The sequence below is a fragment of the Sus scrofa genome, chromosome 5, assembly GCF_054392235.1.
Source record: "Sus scrofa isolate SSC_HxYL_T2T_F1_AM1 chromosome 5, Sscrofa_HxYL_maternal_Yorkshire_Landrace_v2.0, whole genome shotgun sequence".
In the NCBI taxonomy this organism is placed as follows: Eukaryota; Metazoa; Chordata; class Mammalia; order Artiodactyla; family Suidae; genus Sus; species Sus scrofa.
This window is the reverse complement of record NC_139387.1, coordinates 17,492,627-17,518,128: the sequence shown is the minus strand read 5'-3', so window position 1 is coordinate 17,518,128 and position 25,502 is coordinate 17,492,627. Positions and strand designations below refer to the sequence as shown.

Sequence of the window (25,502 nt, the reverse complement as noted above, 5' to 3'; positions counted from 1 at the left end):
TATGTGTATAATATCTAATACTCATCCCAGTAACTGTTCATGGTCACATCCTTTAAACTAATCCTAACAGTTAATCAGATTGGATTTGGGTATTTGAGACTGCCATCTGAAGCCAATTTTCTTTCTCCAAATTTAAAGAAACTAATGTGTTTCCAACACATACTTTTCCAGCTTTATGCATACCTTACATCACTAATAACTTATTATCTTAGTCTAATAACTTAATAAACTGGTGTTCTCCAGTTTATTAACACAGCTACTTATGTTGGATGAAAGCAATGGGAAGAAGTCAAGCAAATATTCAAAGCTACAAGCATGGAGAGGTTCAGGGGAATCTGTAGTAGTATTAAGTTCTTACGAAAAATTCTCAAGCATTATTGGGGCCAAGCCCGGTTTAATCAAAACTTAACAGAACTCCTAGTGAAGCGATTTAGAGTCATCAAGAAAGCACTCCAGAACTCCAACACTAACCTAATATAGACCCCAAAGAGATTTCATAGAGATATCTGAATAAATTCATACTTTTAGTATTTTTAGTAAATCCTTTACTAAAGGAAGTAGATATACAGCAAAGAGCTATGGGAAGCATTTTAAGACCACCCAGAATCCTTTGGGGAGAGCGTTTAAGTTTTACATAGATAAGAGCACTAACAGTTAGACATTGTATTAAGTACATGTACTTGTTCATATTATTCTCCTAATTTAGAGATAAGCAAACAATATTCCCAGGAAACAAAGCCAGTAAGTAGTGGAACGGGATATAAGTCCAGTTTTGACTGACTCCAGAGCCCAAGTACCTTCCACCTCCCTGAACGGGGCCATCAGACCGCGTGGCATAGCGAGTAGCAGCAAAGCCCCCTTTAGGCTTTAAGCCAAAGTTCATTAGTATCAGTTACTACAACACAAGTGGTGTGACATAAAAATCTATTTTACCGGATCTGTGACATGAATGATGTTGAAAACCACTAGACTAGACTAGAGAAGCTCTGCTGTCCTTGACATGCGCTCTTGTTTTATTCCTGCCTGATGTTAATACGCCCTCAGCAACTGCACCAAGGCAGTCGTACCGCTCCCATCTAAAATCACATGGAGGAGATGATGTGGGACTCGGTGTACAGAGCTGTGTTTCAGTGTCACACAAGAAAACTTTTCTTAACCAGGTAAATTGAAAATGCACATGTAAATCTTTCAAAAATTTTGAAGAACCTAAATTTTTTAAATAATACAAATATTAACATAATGCTTCTAAATGTAGTTATTTTTACCTTTTTCTTGCCTGTTACTGTCCATTCTTTGAGTACTTCACTGGCACTACCTGTAAGAAAAATGAATTACAGATTTTTTTCTCCTACCAGATGCATACTCAAGCGGAAACTAAGTGTCCCTGCATTTTGTTATTTCTGGAGAATCTCCAAAGTTCCTAACAGGAGAAATTAAGGCTCAGAGTTAACACTGTGGCGAGGTGGGTTAAGAATCTGACTTCAGTGGCTTGAGTCGCTGTGGAGGCATGGGTTTGATTTCCTGGCCTGGCACAGTGGATTAAAAGCTGTGGCCAGGTGAAGCTGTGGCACAGCTTGCAGCTGCAGCTCAGATTCAATCCCTGGTCCAGGAACTTCCATATGACTAAGGTGTGGCTATTTAAAAGAAAAAAAAAAAAAGTTAAGGATCAAGTCTCTGAGCGAACAGAATGAGATAATCATATCATTCTCAGCTTTTTGACTATCTGCCCATTTAGAGTCCCCTTCTCCATTTTTTTTCTTTTGCTTTTCAGGGCCGCACCTGCACTTATGGAAGTTCCTAGGCTAGGGGTCGAATCAGAGCTGCAGCTGCCAGCCTCCACCACAGCCACAACAACATGGGATCTGAGCCAAGCCTGAGACCTACACCACAGCTCACGGCAATGCTGGATCCTTAACCCGCTGAGCAAGGCCAGGGTTCAAACCCACATCCTCATGGATTCTAGTCGGATTCGTTACCACTGAGCCACGACAGGAACTCTTTCCCTTGTCTATTTAATTTCCTCAGTAAATTCTTCCAAGAAGAGATGAATGTAGCCTGACCATTTTGAAGATTCTTTTGTTTACACAGCTTCAACCAAATATAAAGATGACTGGTTTCGGCCCACGGCAGGCATCCTCTCTCCTCCAGAAGACTGCACACCACCTCAGCTACATTGTTTTAGAGAAAAGTGCACAGTAGCCTAGACCCAAATTCTAACATCATAAGAAAACAGATGATGATGAAAAAAACTTACAGTATTTAGTCCTGTTTATACTGGCAAATTCAGAAAAAAAGAAACAGGGAGACCTATTCTGAGGCTGCTGTTAGTGTTCAATGATGCAATAGCTTTAGGCAAAGTTCTTCCCAAACAAATTATGTTCAAAGAACTTTGTAAAACACTCCTCAACCCTAGAAATCAGAAGGCGTGGCTTCGCCTGCCATTCTTCTGTTATGTTAGATAAGGAAATGCAAACCTATACATTTGAATCACTTGCCAGAGCCAAACTAAATGGTATTGAACGTTGAGTCCCTAAATGGTAAAAGAACGTTGAGTCCCTAAATCTGCCATCTGTGGCTAAGCCACTGGACTGCTGCTTTGTCATTATTTCTTCTTTTTTTTATTTTTTTGATTTAATGGCCACACTTGCAGCATATAGAAGTTCCCAGGCCAGGCAATGAATCCGAGCCATAGCTGTGGCAATGCCGGATCCTTAAACCCACTACAGCAACCCGACCCACTTCAATCAGATTCTTTTTTTTGTTTGTTTGTTTTTTTGTCTTTTTGCTATTTCTTTGGGCCGCTACCGCGGCATATGGAGGTTCCCAGGCTAGGGGTTGAATCGGAGCTGTAGCCACCGGCCTACGCCAGAGCCACAGCAACTCGGGATCCGAGCCGCGTCTGCAACCTACACCACAGCTCACGGCAACGCCGGATCGCCCACTGAGCAAGGGCAGGGACCGAACCTGCAACCTCATGGCTCCTAGTTGGATTCGTTAACCACTGCGCCACGACAGGAACTCCTCAATCGGATTCTTAACCCACTCCTGTCATTGTTTCTTAAATTCTTATTCATCTCAACTCCGATCAAGTCCCTTATACTATTAGCCACCTAATTTCTTCTTAACTACTGTTAGAGAACATTCTAAGTAAAAGGATGGTGTCTTAGCTTATCTCTTATTCTAGATATCATATAGCTTATAAATGAATTATTTCTAAGGCTGAAAAAGGAAGCTTTAAGAGGTACCTTTTAAAAATGGCGTGACATGCTATGTTATCATGGGGCCTATTATATCATCTATGAAACAACAGATTGCTGAATGAGGGCTGTGGAAGTCTGAAGCAACTTCTATTGGAACAAATATGAACTCATTAAAAAAAACTGAACCAGGATTACCTTCCATGAATGCTTGTACGGTTTTATCCACACAATTATCAAAGTGCTGCAAAACCAGGATAATTTCATTGTTGCTCTTATTGGGAACTATTGCACGCACTGCATTAATCTGAAAAAGAAGACAAGGTCATTTAATTCTAATATCAGTAGGTCAGTTGGAAACTGAGGTCTATTACAGACACTAACAGAGTAATGTTTCATTTTTAACAAGCTATATCAGTCTTTTTTTAATTTTTAAAAGTTTTATTTAATTACATTTGATTTAAAATGTGGTAAATTCTGCTGTGCAACAAAGTGATTCAGTTATATATATACACATGTCCATTATTTTCAGATTCTTTTCCCATATAGGTTATTACAAAATATAGGTTAGAGTTCCCTGTGTTATACAGCAGCTTCCCATTGACCAGCCATACAACAGTGTGCGTATGCCAGTCCCACACTCTCCATCCCTCCTTCACACCTGTCTCCTATAGTAACCCTAAATTTGTTTTTGAAGGCTGTGAGTCAATTTCTGTTTTGTAAATAAATTTATTTTTATCATTTTTTTAGATTCCACATATAAACGATATCTGATATCTTTCTCTAACTTGACTTAGTATGATAATCTCTAGTTCCATCCATATTGCTTCAAATGGTATTATTTCATTCTTTTAATGGCTAAGTACTATTCCATTGTACATGTGCACCACATCTTCTTATCCCTTCCTCTGTCAATGGACATTTAGCTTATTTGTCTTATCTACTGTAAATGTCCTGCAATGAACATCGGGGTGCATGTATCTCCAATTACTGTTTTCTCCACCGGCATGCCCAGGAGTGTGACTGCTGGATCAAATGGTAGCTCTGTTTTTACTGTTTTCCACAGTGGTTGTACCAATGTATATGCCCTCCAACAGTGTGGGAGGCTTCCCTTTTCTCTACCCTCTCCCGCATTCACCGTTTTTATTATTTTTGATGTTGGTCATTCTGACCTTATAGTAGTTTTGATTTTCATTTCTCTAATAATTAGTGATGTTGAGCATCTATTCATGTGCTTTTTGATTGTATTTTTTAAGAAACATCTATTTATATCTACCCATTTATTTTATTTTATTTATTTATTTATTTATTTTAATTTTCATTTCTATTTATTTATTTGGTCTTTTTGCCGTTTCTAGGGCCACCTCCCATGGCCTATGGAGGTTCCCAGGCTAGGGGTCGAATCGGAGCTGTAGCCACCAGCCTACGCCAGAGACACAGCAACTCGGGATCCAAGCCGCATCTGCAACCTACACCACAGCTCACGGCAACGCCGGATCGTTAACCCACTGAGCAAGGGCAGGGACCGAACCCGCAACCTCATGGTTCCTAGTCGGATTCGTTAACCACTGCGCCACGACGGGAACTCCCTACCCATTTTTTAATTGAGGTGATTTTTGTTATGTAGAGCAGCATGAGCTGTTTGTATATTTATTTTTTTATTACTCAAATGAATTTATCACATCTGAAGTTGTATATGTATCAGTCTTTAGTGTCAGTGAGGGTATATACAACCATCTCCCTTGGAATGACTAACAGATGAGTGATAACGGCACAAGAAAAATTAATTTCAAAACTTAGAAAAGCAGAACATTTCTATAAACAGAAGATTTCTGCTAGATTTTATTTCAAGAAAGGGTGGTTTCATTTAGGTATCAGGTATTAGTTTAGCATCAACAATTTCTCATTTTTAGCAAACCGTAGAAAGAGGTAAAGTTTAATGAACCACCGCCAACAACTTAAGATTTTTGACTGGCATTTTTCGAAACATTTACTTCATATCATTTAATTGCATAATAATGCTATAAAGATAATGTAAATTATTACAAATGATTTCAGGCATATAAAACACGGTGAACAATCACTACGTGACAGCAAGTTTAATAAAATAAAATACGGGCAACTGAAGTGCTCCTGAAGTCTCTCCTAAGTCCCATTTCCCTCCTCTCCACATAGATCTCCTACCTGAACTTGGTGCTATTTCGATACACGTTTTTGTACTTTTATGATGTATGTGGCCAGAGGTAACACCTACTACTTTGTATTACATAAATATTTTCATATCCTACATGTCTATATTCAATTTGCTTTTTTCTTGTAACATTATTTTTTTTAATTTTTTTTCATGTTGATAAATTCATCTTACTCATTTATTTTAACTGCTACATGGCATTTCCAATGAATGAATATAGCCAACTTATTCTCATGAATGAATATAACCAACTTATTCTCCTGTTGACATGAACACTTATTATTCTTTCCAATATTTGGCTATTATGAGAAATGCCAAAATAAACATTCCTATGCTTCCTAGTGCTGAACATTCAGTGCCTGTAACAATGCTTAGGAAATTGTGAAAAAAAAAATTGGGCCTTCTGTGAACAGAGAAAGGCTGTCTCTATTGTATATAAACACTACAGAATTCCTAAATAGTAGGGCATCTATAAATTCATTAGAAATGCCAAACTGGAGCGTTCCCTTGATGACACAGCAGAAACAATTAGGAACCATGAGGTTGCAGGTTTGATCCCTGGCCTCACTCAGTGAGTTAAGGATCCGGTGTTGCCATGAGCTGTGGAGTAAGTCAGCAGCTACAACTCTGATTAGACCCCTAGCCTGGGAACCTCCATATGCTGCAGTGTGGCCCTAAAAAGCAAAAAAAAAAAAAAAAAAAGAAAGAGAAGTGCCAAACTGCCCTTTAGGACAGATATATCAATTCTGTCTCTTATTCCTAAGGTATATCTTTTTCTTTTGTTCTTTTTTCTTTTTACTTTTTAGGGCCACACCCGCAGCATTTGGAGGTTCCCAGGCTAGGGGTCAAATCAGAGCTGTAGCTGCCAGTCTACGTCACAGCCACAGCAAGTCAGGATGCAAGCAGAGTCTGCAACCTACACCACAGTTCAGGGCAACGCCGGATCCTTAACCCACTGAGCGAGACCAGGGATAGAACCCACAACCTCATGGTTCCTAGTCAGATTCGTTTCCGCTGTGCTACAACGGGAACTCCTATTTTATGTCTTTTGAGATTAAAAATATATACTTTACAATAATTGCATATTCTATTTTCATTTTTATATATCAATTTTATATCCAGTTATTTTCATGACTTCATTATAATTTGTTCCTTTCTTGGTTATTCGATGTAGATAATTGCATTACTTACAAATAACTGCAGTATTTTTTTTTCATTTCCAATCCTTAAAATTTTCATTTCTCATCTTATTGAATGCACAATGTGAAATCGGTTATTTCTTCAAGAAGACCAGATTAGTTAGAAACTAAGATCTAAGAGCTAGGTATGTTTATTGCTACTGGAGTGTCATTCTTTCTAAGTCCTTTCAGTGGCTAGAGCTAGGAAATTTTGCTTTTTATAACATAAGTGCATACTGACATCATCAGTTCAAATATAATATTTAAAGGCTTTTTCTTAAGTGGTTTTAAGTATGTATCTCTTTTCCCTAAAACTTTTAGTTCCCCGGATTCTGGTATTTTCTGGCAGCATCTTTTCGGGGGCTCGTCCGGGATCCCATCCAATACATCTGCGCTCACAAGATCTCCAGCAGCAGATTCATGGGATGCCATATCCAGCTCCAGTTTTTGCAGCTGCCCTCTGGAACTGGATGACCTCCTCCTCCTGGTGAAAATATTTCATCACCACAGCCATCATCATGATCTTGATCCTTTAATTCAAACCCTGTATAATTAATTGTATTTCTCATTTCATTGCATCCCAATTAAAAGCTATCAATCTTCAAATGGTGATGGAAGGAGTACCCAATGTAATATATCGAAGTAATATATCGAAGCCTACTCGACCGTCCCACGAGTGGAGACCTAACTGCTTTCTCCTAACAACGCCCCTTTTCAGCAGGAAGCAGTCAGGGCGGTTGTCACCCCCCCACCCCCGTAGTTAGACTCTCCAACTCTAGAGAGGGGATTGAGGCAGAATATTAACTCAGGTAGTCAGTGTAGGAGCACGGGCTTCAGTGCATTCTTTGATATGGCCATTGATTAACACTTGCGGCTTAAGGGCTCCAGGGAGTAACAGCCCCACAGGCTTTGTTTACTATAGGGAGTGCACCTACGCCCAGATGGACATTAATCTCTAATCCCCTGTGACTCAGTTTATGGGACGAAAAGGACAAAGAAACTATGAGACTTACAGGACATTTCCACCCCTAGGAACCTACTGGACAAGGACTGATAGAGGTAACTAAGCAAAACCAATGGGAGAAGACCACGTCTCTCTGGACCCCACGGTGGTACCCCCAGCAACTTCAAGGAATAAAAACCCCTATAGGACAACAGAGAAAGGGGGGGCTCTTCTCTCCCCTCCCAGTAACCTTGGGAGCTATCTGCTTTCCTTTAATAAAAACTTTGCTTGCTTAAAAAAAAAAAAAGTTTTAGTTCCTAAAAACATTAACTTATTTATTGACTTATTTTATTCTGTAATATTCATAATATTACTAACAAAACAATATAATATTACTACTAATGAATAAAATTTGATTTATTTTTAATTCTTAAATATATCCCTCTAAACATGTACAATAAGAATACTGTGTTCGGGGAGTTCCCGTTGTGGCGCAATGGTTAACGAATCTGACTAGGAACCATGAGGTTGCGGGTTCAGTCCTTGGCCTTGCTCAGTGGGTTAAGGATCCGGTGTTGCCGTGACCTGTGGTGTAGGTTGTAGACACGGCTCAGATCCCGGGTTGCTGTGGCTCTGGCGTAGGCCGGTGGCTACAGCTCCGATGCAACCCCTAGCCTGGGAACCTCCATATGCCATGGGAGCAGCCCTAGAAAAGGCGAAAAGACAAAAAAAAAAAAAGAGAGAGAATATTGTGTTCGGGAGTTTCTGTTGTGGAGCAGCAGAAATGAATTCGACTGTATCCACGAGGATGTGGGTTCAATCCCTGGCCTCGCTCAGTGGCTGCGGGATCTGGCGTTGCCATGAGCCATGGTATAGATCGCAGACTTGGCTCGGATCCTGCATTGCTATGGCTGTGATGTAGGCTGGCAGCTATAGCTCCAATTCAACCCCTAACCTGGAAACTACCATATGCCATGGGTACAGCCCCAAAAAGCAAACAAACCAAAAAAAAAAAAAAAAAAAAAAAAAAAAAATTAATACTGTGTTCAAAAGTCAGTGGGAAGATTTATTCTAATTTACTTTTCCCTAAAGGTGAAATATTTTTAGGATCTCAACTTTATATAAGATCTCAGTTCCAATACCTAACCCAGGACAGGTAGATGTAGGGCCTTGTGTAGTAAAACTCATTTGTTACTGAGACTGGCAAAACACATGAGAGCAACCTAGCTCAGGCTTAACCTGGTTTTTAGTTCCTTCTGTATTTTTGGCCCCTAGGGATTTTCCTTACTTCTTGGGTTCAGCTGTGTATATAAAATGATACATGTTATTTTTCATTCTGTATTTCTGGGCATTTTATATTAGGAATGTCTTCAGGGTATCTAGTCACCCATACTGCTTGGAAATGAAGCCCTTTTATAAATGAAGAGAAGTATCTTATTCTAGTAATAAGCAGAGTCCGTATTAGAACCTATCTTTTTTAGTATACTTGCTTTCATATCATTTTGTGCTTTTTACGTTTCAGGCTTAACTGATCAATGATAGTTTAAAACAATACATGCGGGAAGATATATAATCTATAATCCAAAGAGGACTAATTTGTAATATACATTTTTGAGATGAGCAAAAAAAAAAAAAGGAAATGGGCTTAAGGCAAAACTTCCAGATCACAATGTTAAAGGTAAGATTCTGGTCACTTAAACTATGAAAGTAGGAATTCCCATTGTGGTTCAGTGGGTTAATAACAGAGTGTCCATGAGGATGCAAGTTCGATCCCTGGCCTCGCTCAGTGGATTAAGGATCCAACATTGCTGCAAGTTGTGCCATAGGTTGCAGATGCAGCTCAGATCCAGTGTTGCTGTGGCTGTGGCAAAGGTCTCAGCTGTAGCGCCAATTCGATCCCTAGTCCAGGAACTTTCACATGCCACAGGTGCGGCCTTAAAAAAACAAATAAGATAAAATGTGAAAGTATTTATATTATTAAACCAGTAAATACCTACAACCCCATAACCCACAATATACTTTCAAAAATAAGACAGAGAACACACAGAAAGCTTTTAATGTTTTTCTCAAAATATCTCATTAAGGGTTATATTACTAAAAACAATCTGGTTTTCTTCCAAAGGTATGTTACTTAGAAAATCTATTTCTCCTCTTGCTCCAAAGTCTCCTGAACTTAAAAATCTTCTTCAGGGAGTTCCCATTGTAGCTCAGTGGTAATGAACTCGACTAGTATCCATGAGGTTGCGAGTTCAATCCAAGGCCAGGAACTCGCAACCTCATGGATACTAGTCGAGTTCATTACCTTGCTCAGTGGGTTAAGGATCCACCGTTGCCATGAGCTGTGGTGTAGGTTGCAGACTGGGCTCAGATCCTGTGTTGCTGTGCTGTGGTGTAGCTGCAGCTTCAATTCGACCCCTAGTCTGGGAACTTCCCTATGCTGCAGATGTGGCCCTAAGAATAAAAAAAAAAAAATCTTCAAATGAAAAGGAAGATCCTACTCAGATTGTTCCTTAATGAGCTATACACTTAGCCATAAAAATATTATCATATAAATATTAAGATGTCTTCCAGAGAATTTAGAACAAATAATGTATGTGGATATATGCAAAAAAAATTGTGTTTGTACTTCATAGGCTCTGATTCCTCAAAAACTTCATGGTAGCTACTCTCTGATGTCCAGTGGCATTCATACAGTTTTGCTCCTAAATTTTTTACTTTCTTAATGAGTTTGTGTAGCTGCTAATTTTATTAGTGCCTAAATATTGTAACAAGACATTCAAGTTCCCTATCCACAGTAACTAGTCATACCTTCTCTTTCATGTTCTCAAAAGTTCCTCCCTGGGCCAGTACAGTATTGGACTGCAAATCAAAAATGAATCCTGATGAATCTGAAAGAATGAAAAGGAAAAAATATATTTGATATGGTCCAAAACTAACAGGTAATCCATTCCCCCAAATGCAAGGGCCAATACTAGCTTCTTTTCTTCCATAAGCAGTTAATAAGAACTTAGTTGCTCTTTAGCAAATTCTATCACACAGACAACAATTTTTTTTTTTTTTTTTGTCTTTTTGCCTTTTCTTGAGCTGTTCCCGTGGCATATGGAGTTTCCCAGGCTAGGGGTCAAATCGAAGCTGTAGCCACTGGGTTACGCCAAGGCCACAGGAACGTGAGATCCGAGCCACGTCTGAAACCTACACCACAGCTCACGGCAACACCGGATCTTTAACCCACTGAGCAAGGCCAGGGATCGAACCTGCAACCTCATGGTTCCTAGTTGGATTCGTTAACCACTGCGCCACAAAGGGAACTCCTGTAAAATTACATTTTAATAGAAACTGTCACAGCTTGAGAAAAACACTAAATACATCAACTATATTAGACTGTCCAGTAACCGTTAATATCTCTGTTAACTATCTTTTTTTTTGCTTTTTAGGGCCACACCCATGGCTTACAGAGGTTCCCAGGCTAGAGGTCAAATTGGAGCTGTAGCTGCTGGCCTACAGCACAGCCACAGCAATGAGGGATCTGAACCACATCTGCAACTTACGCCACAGCTCATGGCAACTGCCGGATCCTTAACCCACTAATTAATTTAAGAGGTCCTCTAAAAATGTTGCAAATAAACGGCTCAAAGTAAAATTGAACACTAACAAACCTGAAAACGTGAGAATGAGAGCTTCTGTAACATTAATAACAACAGCTCATACACTTTCCATCTTCTAGACCACGCCATACACATCAAGTTCTTAGACTAAGGACTCCTTGAATACACTCGCGTTTATGTTCCTGATATAACGCCTGATGAAGCAATGTCCCTGAGTTTACCTTACCAGCACAAAATGGGAAAACGCAGTTCAGTGTCAGTAATGAGAGAACAGAGTCTGGCTTCCCTGCTCTTACAAAGAAAGGCTCTCTGCAAATTTAATCAGTTTCTTTATCTGTGACTATGTGATCAGCAAACTACTTCAGCTTTAATACTTGACAATTTTGTCTTAGTCTAACAAGACACAATCCTGGAAAATGTTTAGAGTGCTCCTCAAATGCTGATGTCTATACTTATCATCTGGGGAATCGCAGGTTAAAATGTAGGTTCTGATTCAGTAGCCTGAGATTTTTACTCCCAAGTGGTATCAACAGTGCAGATCCAATGCACCATACTTCGGAGTGGCTTAGGGGTTGGAGTTTCAACAAAGCAAGTAAAAGGGGAAATTTTGAGAAAAGGGGTTGCTGTGGTCTGAATGTTTGTGTCCCCTCCCCCCCTTCAAATTCATATTTTGAAACCTAAAGTGATAATATAAGTAGGTGGGGCCTTTGGGAGAGTGAGTCCTCAGGAATGGGATCAGTGCTCTTATAAAAAAGATTCTACAAATCTAGAATAAGGATATAAATGGGCTTGTTTGCAGAACAGAAACAGACTCTTGTCTGTCTTGTAAGTTTGTCTTGAGGACAAACTTATGGTGACCAAAGGGGACATGTCGGCGGGGGGGGGGGGGGGAAATGGGCTGGGGGGTTGGGATTGGCATATTCACACTGTGGCATATGGAATGACTGGCCAACGGGGACCTGCTGTATAGCACGGGGAACTTTACCCAATGTCCTGTGATGGTCTGTGTGGGAAAAGAATCTGAAAAAGAATGGATGTGTGCACCTGTGCAGCAGAAATTATCACAACATTGTAAATCAACTATACTCCAATAAAACTAAACTAAACTAAACTAAAATAAAATAAAAAAAGGCTCCACAGAGCCCTTCTCTAGTCCCTGCCACCAGGTGAGGACACAATGAGAAGCTGGCAACCTGGAAGAGGCCCTCACCAGACCAGGGTGGCACTCTGATCTCAGATTTCCAGCCTTCAGAACTGTAAGAAGTAAATTTTTCTTGTTTATAAGCTGCCTAGGCTGTGGTATTTTGTTATGGCACCCTGAACAGAATAAGATAGGGGTATGAAAAATAAGTAATATTCTAGTACACTTTCCAGATATTTTACTATTATTACAGATGTGTTTTAACTAAAGCCTTTTTTACAGCTCAGTCTTTATCCTGTTTTCAAATACCTCGTAGCTGCTGTGGAAGAGTGATAATTTGCGATTAGAATGGGAACAATATTTTGGCGCTACAGTGGAAAAGAGGATGTGAACAGAGCCTATGTCATTCTAAGAGAAACTGCGCTTGCCAATTACCACTGAACCATGAATTCACTTCGATTTGACCTCTGTAATACTGGCAGTTTTGAGATTGCTACCCAAATGAAAAATCAGGTTGCATTTACACAAACTCAGTGTTTAAAGCCTGAGTTTTTTGGATGACTACATAATATGGTTAATTCCCAATTATCTTTATTAATTGGGAAGAGGCACAGTACATACAGACAAAAATCCTACAGAAAATGCTATCCAGCAACTTTCTCAGAACTGCTTTAGGTTATCCTGGTGATATAACGTGACTATTAAAAGTATAGTTGTCCCTTAATATAAAAAAATATATGGGAGTTCACGTCATGGCTCTGGTTAACGAATCTGACTAGGAACCATGAGGTTGCGGGTTCGATCCCTGGCCTCCCTCAGTGAGTTAAGGATCCGGCGTTGCCGTGAGCTGTGGTGTAGGTCGCAGATGCGGCTCGGATCCTATGTTGCTGTGGCTCTGGCATAGGCCGGAGGCTACAGCTCCGATGTGACCCCTAGCCTGGGAACCTCCATATGCCGCAGGAGCGGCCTTAGAGAAGGCAAAAAGACAAAAAACAAAAACAAAAAACATATGACCCAAAGCAATCTACAGATTTAATGAGATCCCTATCAAATTATTCTAAAGCAATCCTGAGGGGAAAAAACAAAGCAGGAGACATAACTCTCCCAGACTTCAGACAGTATTACAAAGCTACAGTAATCAAAACAATGTGGTATTGGTACAAAAACAGACATATGGATCAATGGAACAGAACAGAGAGCCCAGAAATAAACCCAGATGTTTATGGTCAACTAATCTTCCACAAAGGAAGCAAGAATGGAAAATGGGAAAAAGTCTCTTCAGTAACTGATGCTGGCAAAACTGGACAGCTGCATGCAAATCAATGAAACTAAAACACACCCTTACCCCACACACAAAAATAAACTCAGAATAGCTTAAAGACTTAAACAAGAGATATGACACCATAAAACTCCTAGAAGAGAACACAGGCAAAACATTCTCTGACATAAACCATACAAATATTTTCTTAGGTCAGTCTCCCAAGGCAAGAAAAATAACGAAAATCAGCAAATGGGACTTAATCGAACTTACAAGCATTTTCCACAGCAAAGGAAACCATTAAAAAAAACCAAAAAGACAACCTACGGAATGGGGAAAAAATAGTTGCAAATGATGTGACCAACAAGGGCCTAATCTCCAAAATATATAAACAATAGCAAAAAGCAAACCACCCAATCAAAAAATGAGCAAAAGGTCTAAATAGACATTTCTCCAGAGAAGACATATGGATGGCCAGTAGGCACATGAAACGATGCTCAATATCACTAATTATCAGAAAAATGCAAATCAAAACTACAATGAGGTACTATTTATAATGCTATCATTAATGGCTATCATTAGTAAGTCTACAAATAACAAATACTGGAGAGGGTGTGGAGAAAAGGGAACCTTCTACACTGCTTGTAGGAATGTTAAGTTGGTACAACTACTATGGAAAACAGTATGGAGGTACCTCAGAAAACTAAATATGGAACTACCATATGATCCAGCAATCCCACTCCTGGGCATATATCCAGGCAAAATTATAATTCAAAAAAATACAAGCACCCATATGTTCATTGCAGCACTATTCACAGCAGCCAAGACATGGAAACAACCTTAACGTCCATCAGCAGATGAACAGATTAACAAGATTTGGTATATATACACAATGGAATACTACTCAGCCATAAAAAAGGAACGGAATGCTCCCATTTGCAGCAATGTGGATGCAACTAGAGATTCTCATGCTAAGTGAAGTAAGCCATAAAGAGAACAAATACTGTATGATATCACTTATATGTGGAATCTAAAATATGACACAAAGGAACCTATTTACAAAATAGAAACAGACTCATGGACAAGGAAAACAAATTTGTGGGAGTTCCCATTGTGGCACAGCAGGTAAAGAACTTAACAGTGTCCATGAGGATGTGGGTTCAATCCCTGGCCTTGCTCAGCGGATTAAGGATCTGGCATTGCCACAATTTGCAGTGTACAAATGCGCCTAGGATCTGGTGTTGGTGTGGCTGTGTTATAGGCTGCAGACATAGCTCAGATCTGGCTTTGCTGTGGATGTGGCGTAGGCTGGCAGCTGCAGCTCTGATTCAACCCCTAGCCTGGGAACTTCCATATGCCACAGGTGTAGCTGTAAAAAGAAGGAAAAAAGAAAAAACAAACAAAGAAACAAAAAACCAGACTTGTGATTGCCAACAGGGAGAGGAGAGGGAGTGGGATGGACTGGGAGTTTGGGGTTAATGGATGCAGCTTATTACATTTATAATGGGTAGAAAATAAAGTCCTACTGTATAGCACAGGGAACTATATCCAATCTCCTGGAAAAGATCATAATGGAAAAAAATTATATATACATAAAAATTTTACATATATATATATATATGGGGGTGTTGCTGCTGTGGCACAATGAGACTGGCAGCATCTCCACATCACTAGGACACAGGTTTGATCCCCAGCCTGGCACAGTGGGTTAAGGATCTGCCATTGCTGCACATGCAGCATAGGCTGCAACTGTAGCTGGGGTCTGATCCCTGGTCTAGGAACTCCATATGCTGCAGGGTGGCCCAATAAAAGAAAAAAAAAAAAAAAAAAAGAATTAAAAAAAAAGGGGGGGAGTTCCCCTTGTGGCTCAGTGGTTACGAACCCGACTAGTATTCATGAGAATGCAGGTTCTATCCCTGACCTCACTCAGTGGGTTAAAGAATCCGGCGTTGACTTGAGCTGTGTAGGCTGCAGACATGGCTCGGATCTGGCATTGCTGTGGCTGTGGCTGCAGATGGTAGCTGTAACTGCAGTGGCTCAGGTCGATGTGGAGGCGCAGGTTTGATCCCTGACCTGGGAACTTCCATATGCTGTGGGTGTGGCCATAAAAATTAAAAGAACGTGTGTGTGTGTGTGTATGACTGAGTCAATGGTGTACAGCAGAAACTGGCACATTGTGAATCAACTATACTTAATTTTTTTTTTTTTTTTTTTTTTTTGTCTTTTGCTTTTGAGGGCCACACTGTAGCAAATGGAGGTTCCCAGGCTAGGAGTGGAATCAGAGCTACAGCTACTGGCCTACACCACAGCCACAGCAACACGGGATCCGAGCTCCATCTGCGACCCACACCACAGCTCATGGCAACACCAAATCCTTTAACCCAGAGAGCGAGACCAGGGATCTAACCCGAAACCTCATGGTTCCTAGTCAGATTCATTTCCGCTGCACCACGACAAGAACTCCTTAATTTTTTTTTTAATGAAAAAAAGCTAAGAAAAAAAGTACAGTTGACCCTTGAACAATATGGCTTTGAACCACCTGGGTCCACTCACACATGGATTTTTTTCAATAGTAAATACTACCATACTATATAATCTGCAACTGCCTGAATACCTGGGTGGACTGTGGATACAGAGGCCCAATTATAAGGATTTTCCACTGCACACAGGGGTCAGCACCCCTAACCCCGTGCTGTTCAAGGGTCAACTGTACTCTCTTCCAATGACATTAATGAACAGTGAGATGCTACAAAGGACATGTCATCCATTAAAGAGTCAAACCACCAATCCCTTTGAGGGAAAAGAGGGGCTACTTAAAGTAATACAGCATTTGGGGTCTATATTTAAATGAACTATTGGTACTACTAGCTTCTTAAAACACCAAATACATTTCTTTTCTTTTTCTTTCTTTTTTTTTTTTTTTCGGTCTTTTTGTCTTTTCTAGGGCCGCTCTCGCAGCCTATGGAGGTTCCCAGGCTAGGGGACGAATCGGAGCTGTAGCTGCCAGCCTACACCAGAGCCAGAGCAACTTGGGATCCGAGCCGCATCTGCAACCTATACCACAGCTCACGGCAATGCCGGATCCCCAACCCACTGAGCAAGGCCAGGGATCGAACCCGCAACCTCATAGTTCTTAGTTGGATTCATTAACCACTAAGTCATGACAGGAACCCCTCATTTTTTTTCCTTTAAAAACACACTTGGGAGTTCCCGTCGTGGCGGCAGTGGTTAATGAATCCGACTAGGAACCATGAGGTTGTGGGTTCGGTCCCTGCTCTTGCTCGGTGGGTTAAGGATCCGGCATTGCCATGAGCTGTGGTGTAGGTTGCAGACATGGCTCGGATCCCGTGTTGCTGTGGCTCCGTCGTAGGCTGGCAGCTACAGCTCCGATTTGACCCCTAGCCTGGGAACCTCCATATGCCATGGGAGCGGCCCAAGAAATAGCAAAAAGACCAAAAAAAAAAAAAAAAAAAAAAAAAATTAAATTAAAAAAAATAAAAACACACTTGATGAAATGAAGTGCAAGGAAAACAAAGGGTACTTCTGCAAACACCTTCAGTTATTGCTCCCCCCAAATTAGCATAAGTGTCATTAGGCTTTATTTGGCATACCAGATGGGATAATGATTAAAAATACATAAAGCAGCTATTTCAGTCAGGATCTCAGCAGGAAACCAATGGCACGCTTAGACTGGGAACTCTGAAGGGAGTTTCATAAAGAGACTATTTTCAAAGGTGCTAGCGGGAGCAGGGAAACCACAAGACAGAGCACAGTACTCCTTGGTTAATAATAGCAACGTATATTCTAGCAGAGGTTTTTAAGAAGGGAAAAGAGGGAGCAATTACTGGAACCCAGAGACAGAGGGCTCTTTCATCTTTGTTTCATCCGGTGTGGAGACAACCACAGGACAACAGTCCTTTAGTCATAGGACACAGTAAGCCCACAGTGAGTCCTCAGGGAAAGACTGTGGGAACAGATACTCCACCCAACTCTCCTCCTGCCTCTGGTCTTCTGCCTATGCTGTCCAGTAGCCAAACCCAACCAGAAGCCTGAAGGCGAGAGAGCCATGAGGTCGTCCTTATAGGTCAGCCTCCCAGGACACAAATGTCCCTTCTGTATTTATATTTTAAATCACAAGTTCACCAAAAAGGGAAAGCAATAATTTAACATCTTCATTTGTCCATTCATCAGCTAATATTACCTGTTTTTATTTAAACCAACAACCTGGGAGTTCCCGTTGTGGTGCAAAAGGATCGGTGGTGTCTTGGGAGCGCTGGGATAAAGACTTGATCCCTGGCTTGGAACAGGGGGTTAAGGATCTGGAGTTGCTGCAGCTTGGGCTTAGGTCGCAACTGCAGCTTGGATCTGATCCCTGGCCCAGGGAACTCCATATGCCACAGGGCAGCCAAAAAAGGAATAAAAACCCCAGCAACTCATGCAGATTCAAAACTCTCCTTCAATGAAGTGGAGCTCAAGTGCCTCTCAACACTATAGGGAAAGTCATTTTTAATTCTGGCCAACAATATTTAGTGATTTAACAATTCTCTTATTTTTTTTCATGCAAAGAAAGCCTTAGATTTACTTAATTCACTGGCAGGAAATAAAGCAGGATCTCATCCTTTATATCTACCATACGATAGAAGAGCATGTGCACTCCAACAAAAATAAAATATTAAAGAAAAAAAAAGAAGTTAAATACAATTCTCAGGCAAGATTCATAAAGGCTATGAGGAACCCTTGAAATTGAGCCTTCTTATTATCATTTACTTTATCAGGAACTATCTGATAATTTCTTGGAATTATTTCAAACAGCACACATTTAGGAACATTTTGGGAAAAGTATGTTATTTACAGTATCACTGACATACTTGTAAACACTGCAGGCTTTGTTATTGTTTTCCCTGGCTTTAAAAATCAGGCAAAAGTTTTCTTTTTTAGTCAATGAGGGTGACACAAAAATATCTGAGTCTGATGATCGCATGTATCAAACTCAACCTGAACAATTTTTTTCATTGAAGTATAACTGACACACACACATATAACATGTAGTTTCAGGTGTACAACATAATGATTTGATATGTTGTGAAATGATCACAATAAATCTAGTTAACATCCATCACTGTACAGTTCGAAAAATTTTTTCTTGTGATAAGAACTTTTAAAGATCTACTCTCTTAGCAACTTTCAAATACGCAGTGCAGTATCATTCATGGCAGTCACCATGCTATACATCACATTCCCAGGACCTATTTTATAACTGGAAGTTTATACCACTTGATCCCCTTTACCGATTTGGCCCTCCCCGCATCCCCTGCCTCTGGTAACCACCAATCTGTCCTCTGTATTTATAAGCGCTCTCTCTCTCTTTTTAAATTCCCGCATATAAACGCAATCACATGGTTTGTCTTTCTCTGACTTCTTTCACTTAGCATAATGTCATCAAGGTCCATCCATGTTATCACAAACAGCAAGATTTCCTTTTTATGGTTGAATACTATTCCATTGTATACACACACCACAGTTTCTTTATCCATTCTTCCATTGATAGGCAGGTTGTTTTCATATCTTGGCCACTGTAAATCATGCTGCAATGAACATGAGGGTGTATTTATCTTTTCAAGGTGATGTTTTTGCTTTCTTCAGATAAATATCCAAAAGTGGAATTGCTGGATCATACAGTAGTTCTATATTTAATTGGGGGGGGGGCCCTGCACCTACAGCATGCAGAAGTTCCCAGGCCAGGGATCAGATCCGTGCCACAGCAGTGACAGTGCTGGATTTCTAACCCACTGAGCCACCACATAACTCCTATTTTTAATATTTTGAAGAATCTCCATATTGTTTTCCGTGGTGGCTGCACCAATTTACATTCCCACCAATACACAGGGTTCCCTCTTCTCCACATCCTGGCCAACACTTGTTATTGCTTGTCTTTTTGATAATAACTATTCTAACAGGTATGAGGCGATACTATGTGATGGTTTTGATTTGCACTTTGCTGATGATTTTAGGGATGTGAAACGACATCTCACATGCCTGCTGGGCATCTGTCTGCTATGTCTTCATTGTAACTGAACACATATCTCAACAAACTGTGAAACATAGTCTACTTCTGTTTTTAATTTATAATTTAACCTAAAGATCATAATTTAGTTGGCCAAAAGTTTTGGTTACAGTCACAACTCTCAGGATGGTCATTATAAAAAAAGAAAGACAGAAAACAAGGATTGGTGAGGATGTGAAGAAATCGGAGCCCTCACACACTGCTGGTGGGAATGTAAAACGGCAGACAGCGGCTGTGGAAAGCTACACGGCGGTTCCTTCAATTATTAAACATAGAACTATCATATGATACAGCAATTCCATGGCTGGGTATACACATAAAAGAACTGAAAGCAGCAACTCCAACAGATATCTGTATACCCATGTTCACACCAGCATTACTCACAAGAGACAAAAGGTGAAAGAAACAAAAAGTCCATTATAGATGAATGGATAAAGAAAGTGTGGTGTATATATACACACAATGGAATATTACTCAGCATTAAAAAGGAAGAATAAATAAAAATTTTTAAAAATAAAAAGGGGGAGTTCCCGTTGTGGCGCAGTGGTTAACGAATCCAACTGGGAACCATGAGGTTGCAGGTTCGATCCCTGGCCTTGCTCAGTGGGTTAAGGATCCAGCGTGGCCATGAGCTGTGGTGTAGGTTGCAGACACGACTTGGATCCCGTGTTGCTGTGCCTCTGGCATAGGCCGGCGGCTACAGCTCCGGTGCGACCCCTAGCCTGGGAACCTTCATAGGCCACGGGAGGTGGCCCTAGAAAAGGCAAAAAGACAAAAATAAAAAAATTAAAAACAAATAAAATAAAAAGGAAGGAAATTCTGACTCAAGCTCCAACACAGATGAACCTTGAAGATACCATGCTAAGTGAATTAAGCCAGTTACAAAAGGACTAATACTATATGATTCCATTGACACAAGGTACCCAGAGTAGACCAAGAAGGTAGGGAGTTCCTGTTGTGGCTCAGTGGGTTAAGAACCCAACTAGTATCCATGAGGATGTGGGTTCAATCCCTGGCCTCACTCAGAGGGATAAGGATCCCACCATTGCCACAAGCTTCAGTATAGATCACAGATGCTGCTGGGATCCTGTGTTGCTGTGGCTGTGGTATAGGCCAGCAGCTGCAGCTCCGATTCCACCCCTAGGATGGGAACTTCCATATGCCGCAGGTGTGGCCCTACAAAGGGGAAAAAACAAAAAGAAAAAGAAAGAAAGTAGGAGTTGCCATTGTGACACAGTGGGTTAAGGATCCAGTGTTGCTATAGCCATTGCAGCTGCAGCTCACATTTGACCCCTGGCCCAGGAACTTCCATATGCCAAGGGTTTGACCAAAAAAAAAAAAAAAAAAGGTAGAATGGTGGTTGCCATGGGCTGGGGCAGGGGGGAGAAAAGGGAAAGCAAGTTATTAATAGACATAGTTTCAGTTTTGCAAGCTGAAAAACCTGTGCAGATGGATAGTGGTGATGGCTGCACAGCAATGTGAAAATATGCCACTGAACTATACACTTAAAAATAGTTAAAATGGAGTTCCTTTCATGGTGCAGTGGTTAACGAATCCAACTGGAACCATGAGGTTGCGGGTTCAGTCCCTGCCCTTGCTCAGTGGGTTGACGATCTGGCGTTGCCGTGAGCTGTGGTGTAGGTCACAGACACGGCTCGGATTCTGCATTGCTGTGGCTCTGGCGTAGGCCGGTGGGTACAGCTCTGATTGGACCCCTAGCCTGGGAACCTCCATATGACGCGAGAGCGGCCCAAGAAATAGCAAAAAAAAAAAAAAAAAAGTTAAAATGGGGAGTTCCTGTTGTGGCACAGCAGAAATGAATCCAACTAGTAATTCTGAGGTTGTGGGTTTGATCCCTGGCCTCACTCAGTAGGTTAGGGATCCGGTGTTGCCATGAACTGTGGTGTAGGTCGCAGATGCAGCTCGGATCCTGCGTTGCTGTGGCTGTGGTGTAGGCCAGCAGCTGTAGCTCCGATTCAACCCCTGGTCTGGGAACTTCCATATGCGGAGGGTGCAGCCCTAAAAAAGAAAAAAAAAAAAGTTAAAATGGTAAGTTCCCATGTGATGCAGCAACTTAAAGATCCAGCGTTGCTGCAGCTGTGGCACAGGCCACAAATGTGGTACGGGTTCGATCCCTGGCCTGGGAACTTCCGCATGCCACAGGTGCAGCCAAAAGAAAGGTTAAAAAGGTAAATTTTAGGTGTGTAAATTTTACCACGATTAAAAAAATTTTCAAGTTCTAATTATAAAGAATGTTAATGAAGGGAAAATAGCTTTTTTTTCTAATGAAAAATTTTAAATGTAAGGATCCCTTACTAAGATTCCAAATTAATTCCTACAATAAATATTTGGGAAGCACATACCATGAGCCAAGCTAGGCATTGAAGATACACTGGTTAACAAGACCTCTATGGATCCTGCTCTGTGTTTTACAGCCTAGTACAAGAGACCAATAAAAATTAATTATCTATATAATGATAACAACTATACATTAGCTTATTAAATTGCACAGTGCTAAATACATATACTAGACACCCACAACACTATTATGTGTTGTAGATTCTTAAAGCTCTACTACTTAGCCTCCTACCCAAAAAGGTTTATTAGCAGAGCTAATGTTATGAAGACACAGTAAGGCTCTTTGAAAATACTGAAGTGAATTCAATCTGATTATCAATGAGAAGACGGTTTCCAAGATACCTCATAGAGGGGACAGGCTTATTTCACTTAGCGTAATATCTTCAAGGTACATACATGCTGCAGCATGTACTAATTATACTTTTAATTTAATAGTGTCCTTGAAGATTATACTTTTTTTTTTTTTTTTTTTTTTTTTTTTTGCTATTTAGGGCCTTGCCTGTGACATATGGAAGTTCCTAGGCTAGGGGCTGAATCAGAGTTGCAACTGCTGGCCTACACCACAGCCACAGCCACAGCAACGAGAGATCCAAGCCATGTCTGCGACCTATACTGTAGCTCATGGCAACAGCGGATCCTTAACCCACTGAGCAAGGCCAGGCATCGAACCTGCATCTTCACAGATACTAGTTGGCAACATACTGAACCACAACAGGAACTCCCTATAACATCTATTCTTGATCTGCAAAATTCTACTATTAATTGGCAGCTTTACCCCCTTCCTTGACAAAGCAAGAAAGCTTATACCCCTCCAGACTTACAGGCCACTGATGCTATGTATATTAGTCTTTATATATTTAAAATTTTTTAAAATATATATTATTTTATACAATCAATACTCATTCAGATTTTGCCCAAAACTTGTGGATTTCATTGCTGTTCATGCTGTCTGGCACCTCCAGCCTTCCAACTGGGTCATGTTTCTTCTGTATTTAGAATACCTCTGATGGTGATGGTTTTTGTTATGGTTTATTTTTGGGGTTTTGTTGTTTAAACCATTTGTTTCCTCTTTATTCCAAAAGCGTATTTCACTGTAAATGACGTGTACTGAATGTGCAGACTGGCAGCTATTTTTATTCAGTCTTTTAAAGATATCATTCCACTGTCTTCTGGCTTCTATTGTTTCTGTTGAGAAGTTTCCTCAAGTGGTCCTTTCAAGATTTTATTTCCCCCCTTCTGGCTGTTTTTAAGATTTTCTGTTTTAACTTCCTAGAAATTTTACTATGATGTTCCTAAGGTTAAATTTCCTTATATTTACTCTGCTTGTGATTTGTAGCACCTCTTGAATCTGCAGCTTGATGGTTTTCATCAAATTGAGAAAGTTAGCAACGTCTTCTCCTCATTCTTCCTTGTTCTCTTTCTCCTAGGGCTCCCATTATGTACAGGACAGAGCTACCTCTGTAGACTCTGTCTTTTAACCTCCTCTTCAGTACTTCCCTCATCTTCTGAATTTCCATGCATCATTCTAGTTTCTTCTAACTTAGACTGCAGTTCATCTGAACTCTTTTCAGATGTTATGACTCTGGTTTTAAAAGCATACAATGAGTTCTTAGTTTCAATTACTGTATTTTTCAGCTCTAAAAAAAGCAATAAAAAGCAATAAAAAGTAGTTTTCGGAGTTCCTGTCGTGGCGCAGTGGTTAACGAATCCAACTAGGAGCCATGAGGTTGCGGGTTCGGTCCCTGCCCTTGCTCAGTGGGTTAACGATCCGGCGTTGCTGTGAGCTGTGGTGTAGGTTGCAGATGCGGCTCGGATCCCGCGTTGCTGTGGCTCTGGCGTAGGCCGGTGGCTACAGCTCCGATTCAACCCCTAGCCTGGGAACCTCCATATGCCGTGGGAGCGGCCCAAGAAATAGCAAAAAGACCAAAAAAAAAAAAAAGAAAGTAGTTTTCCTGGAGTTCCCTAGTGGCTAAGTGGGTTACGGGTCTGGTGTCATCACTGCTGTGGCTGGGGTTTGATCCCTGGCCATGGAACTTCTGCAGGCCACAGGTGTGGCCAAAACAAACAAGGAAATTTTTTTTCCAGTTTTCTGTTAAATTTCTCCAAGTTGTCTTCACGTCCTTAAACCTTTTAAGAATAGTTACTTTAAGTTTGTTTCTGATAAGGCCAATATTTGGGTCTCCTGTGTACCATTTCTATTTCTATTGTTTCTCATCCACATTGTTATAGTTTCATTGCCTCTTGTTTCTAATTATTTTTTAATGTACTAAATACTCTATTTTTATTTTTTGGTTTTTGCTATTTCTTTGGGCCGCTCCCTCGGCATATGGAGGTTCCCAGGCTAGGGGTCGAATCAGAGCTGTAGCCACCGGCCTACGCCAGAGCCACAGCAACGCGGGATCCGAGCCGCATCTGCAACCTACACCACAGCTCATGGCAACACCGGATTGTTAACCTGCTGAGCAAGGGCAGGGACCGAACCCGCAACCTCATGGTTCCTAGTCGGATTCGTTAACCACTGCGCCACGACGGGAACTCCAATACTCTATTTTAAAAATCTAAGGTGAAAGTAATTTGCGCGGTTACCTTCTTCCAGAGCGGTTTGTCCACTTGTACCAGGGCACCTACAAAACTGCAAATCAGGTGCAGGTATCAAAATTTGAAGTTAAGCTGCAATTCCTCCAAAGGCCAGTCTATTTCCACTCATCTTTACAACCAGGATTTGGCCTCCTGGGGTCCTATCCCAGAGCAAGAGAGGACCACAAGGACTCCCTCACAGCTCGGTCGGCCTTCCACATCAATCAGTCGCTGTCCTCTTGGTTCCAGGATTTGTTAGCATTCGACTTCTCTGCTGCTAAATCCTCTTTGTTTCACCCAGGTGACTGCCAATCTACGTTATTCTCCCTTCACAATGTTTCCCCTCCTGTCTTTGGCCGAGTGGATTCTTACATACATCAAGCAAATCCTTCTGAACTAACTTTGAAAATAATATACTAGAAAAACTTGAGGGGAAATTTTTTTGAGGTAAGTACATAAATGAGCATTATGTGAAAAAACTTGGTTCTAAAAACAAATTTTTTTTTTTTAAGGGCCACATCCATAGCATGTGGAAGTTCCTGGCCAGGGGTCAAACAGGAGCTGCAGCGGCTGGCCTACACCACAGCCACAGCAATGTCAGATCCAGGCTGCATCTGCAACCTATACCACAGCTCACGGCAACACCAAATCCTTAATCCACCGAGCAGAGCCAGGGATCGGACCTGCATCCTCATGGATACTAGCTGGATTTGCTACCTACTGAGCCACAACGGGAACTCCATAATCTATTTTTTAAATTACCCATGCTGGAAATCTATACCACATTTATTTCCTCACTATTATATTAGATATTTTATTAAAAGGAATGCAAAAAGAGAGAAATATGTGGCCACTTATTTCCAGATATCTTTGGTGGAATATTCAGATATAGCCTAAAATAAATTTTCCTCTTAATTGAATTTCTAAGGGATAAGGGCATTATCTTGGTATTAAGAGTAGGTAAATGACTTTTCAACAAAAAGAATTGTG

General features: G+C 40.8%; 1 protein-coding gene across 3 annotated transcripts in view; it reads right to left on the bottom strand.

Annotated features, from left to right (window-relative positions):
• The window catches only part of SPATS2 (spermatogenesis associated serine rich 2), a 137,323-nt gene that overhangs the window by 38,470 nt on the left and 73,351 nt on the right, over positions 1–25,502 (bottom strand). For all 3 annotated transcript variants that reach the window (XR_014803175.1, XM_021091602.2, XM_013988258.3), the window contains exons 3-5: positions 10,318–10,397; positions 3,396–3,504; positions 1,266–1,315 (exon numbers count right to left, since the gene is read on the bottom strand). Coding sequence is in view for 2 of the 3 variants with exons in the window: in XM_021091602.2 (XP_020947261.1) it covers positions 1,266–1,315; positions 3,396–3,504; positions 10,318–10,397 (239 nt within the window). In the remaining variant the exon portion in view is untranslated. The remainder of the gene's footprint in view (positions 1–1,265; positions 1,316–3,395; positions 3,505–10,317; positions 10,398–25,502) is intronic.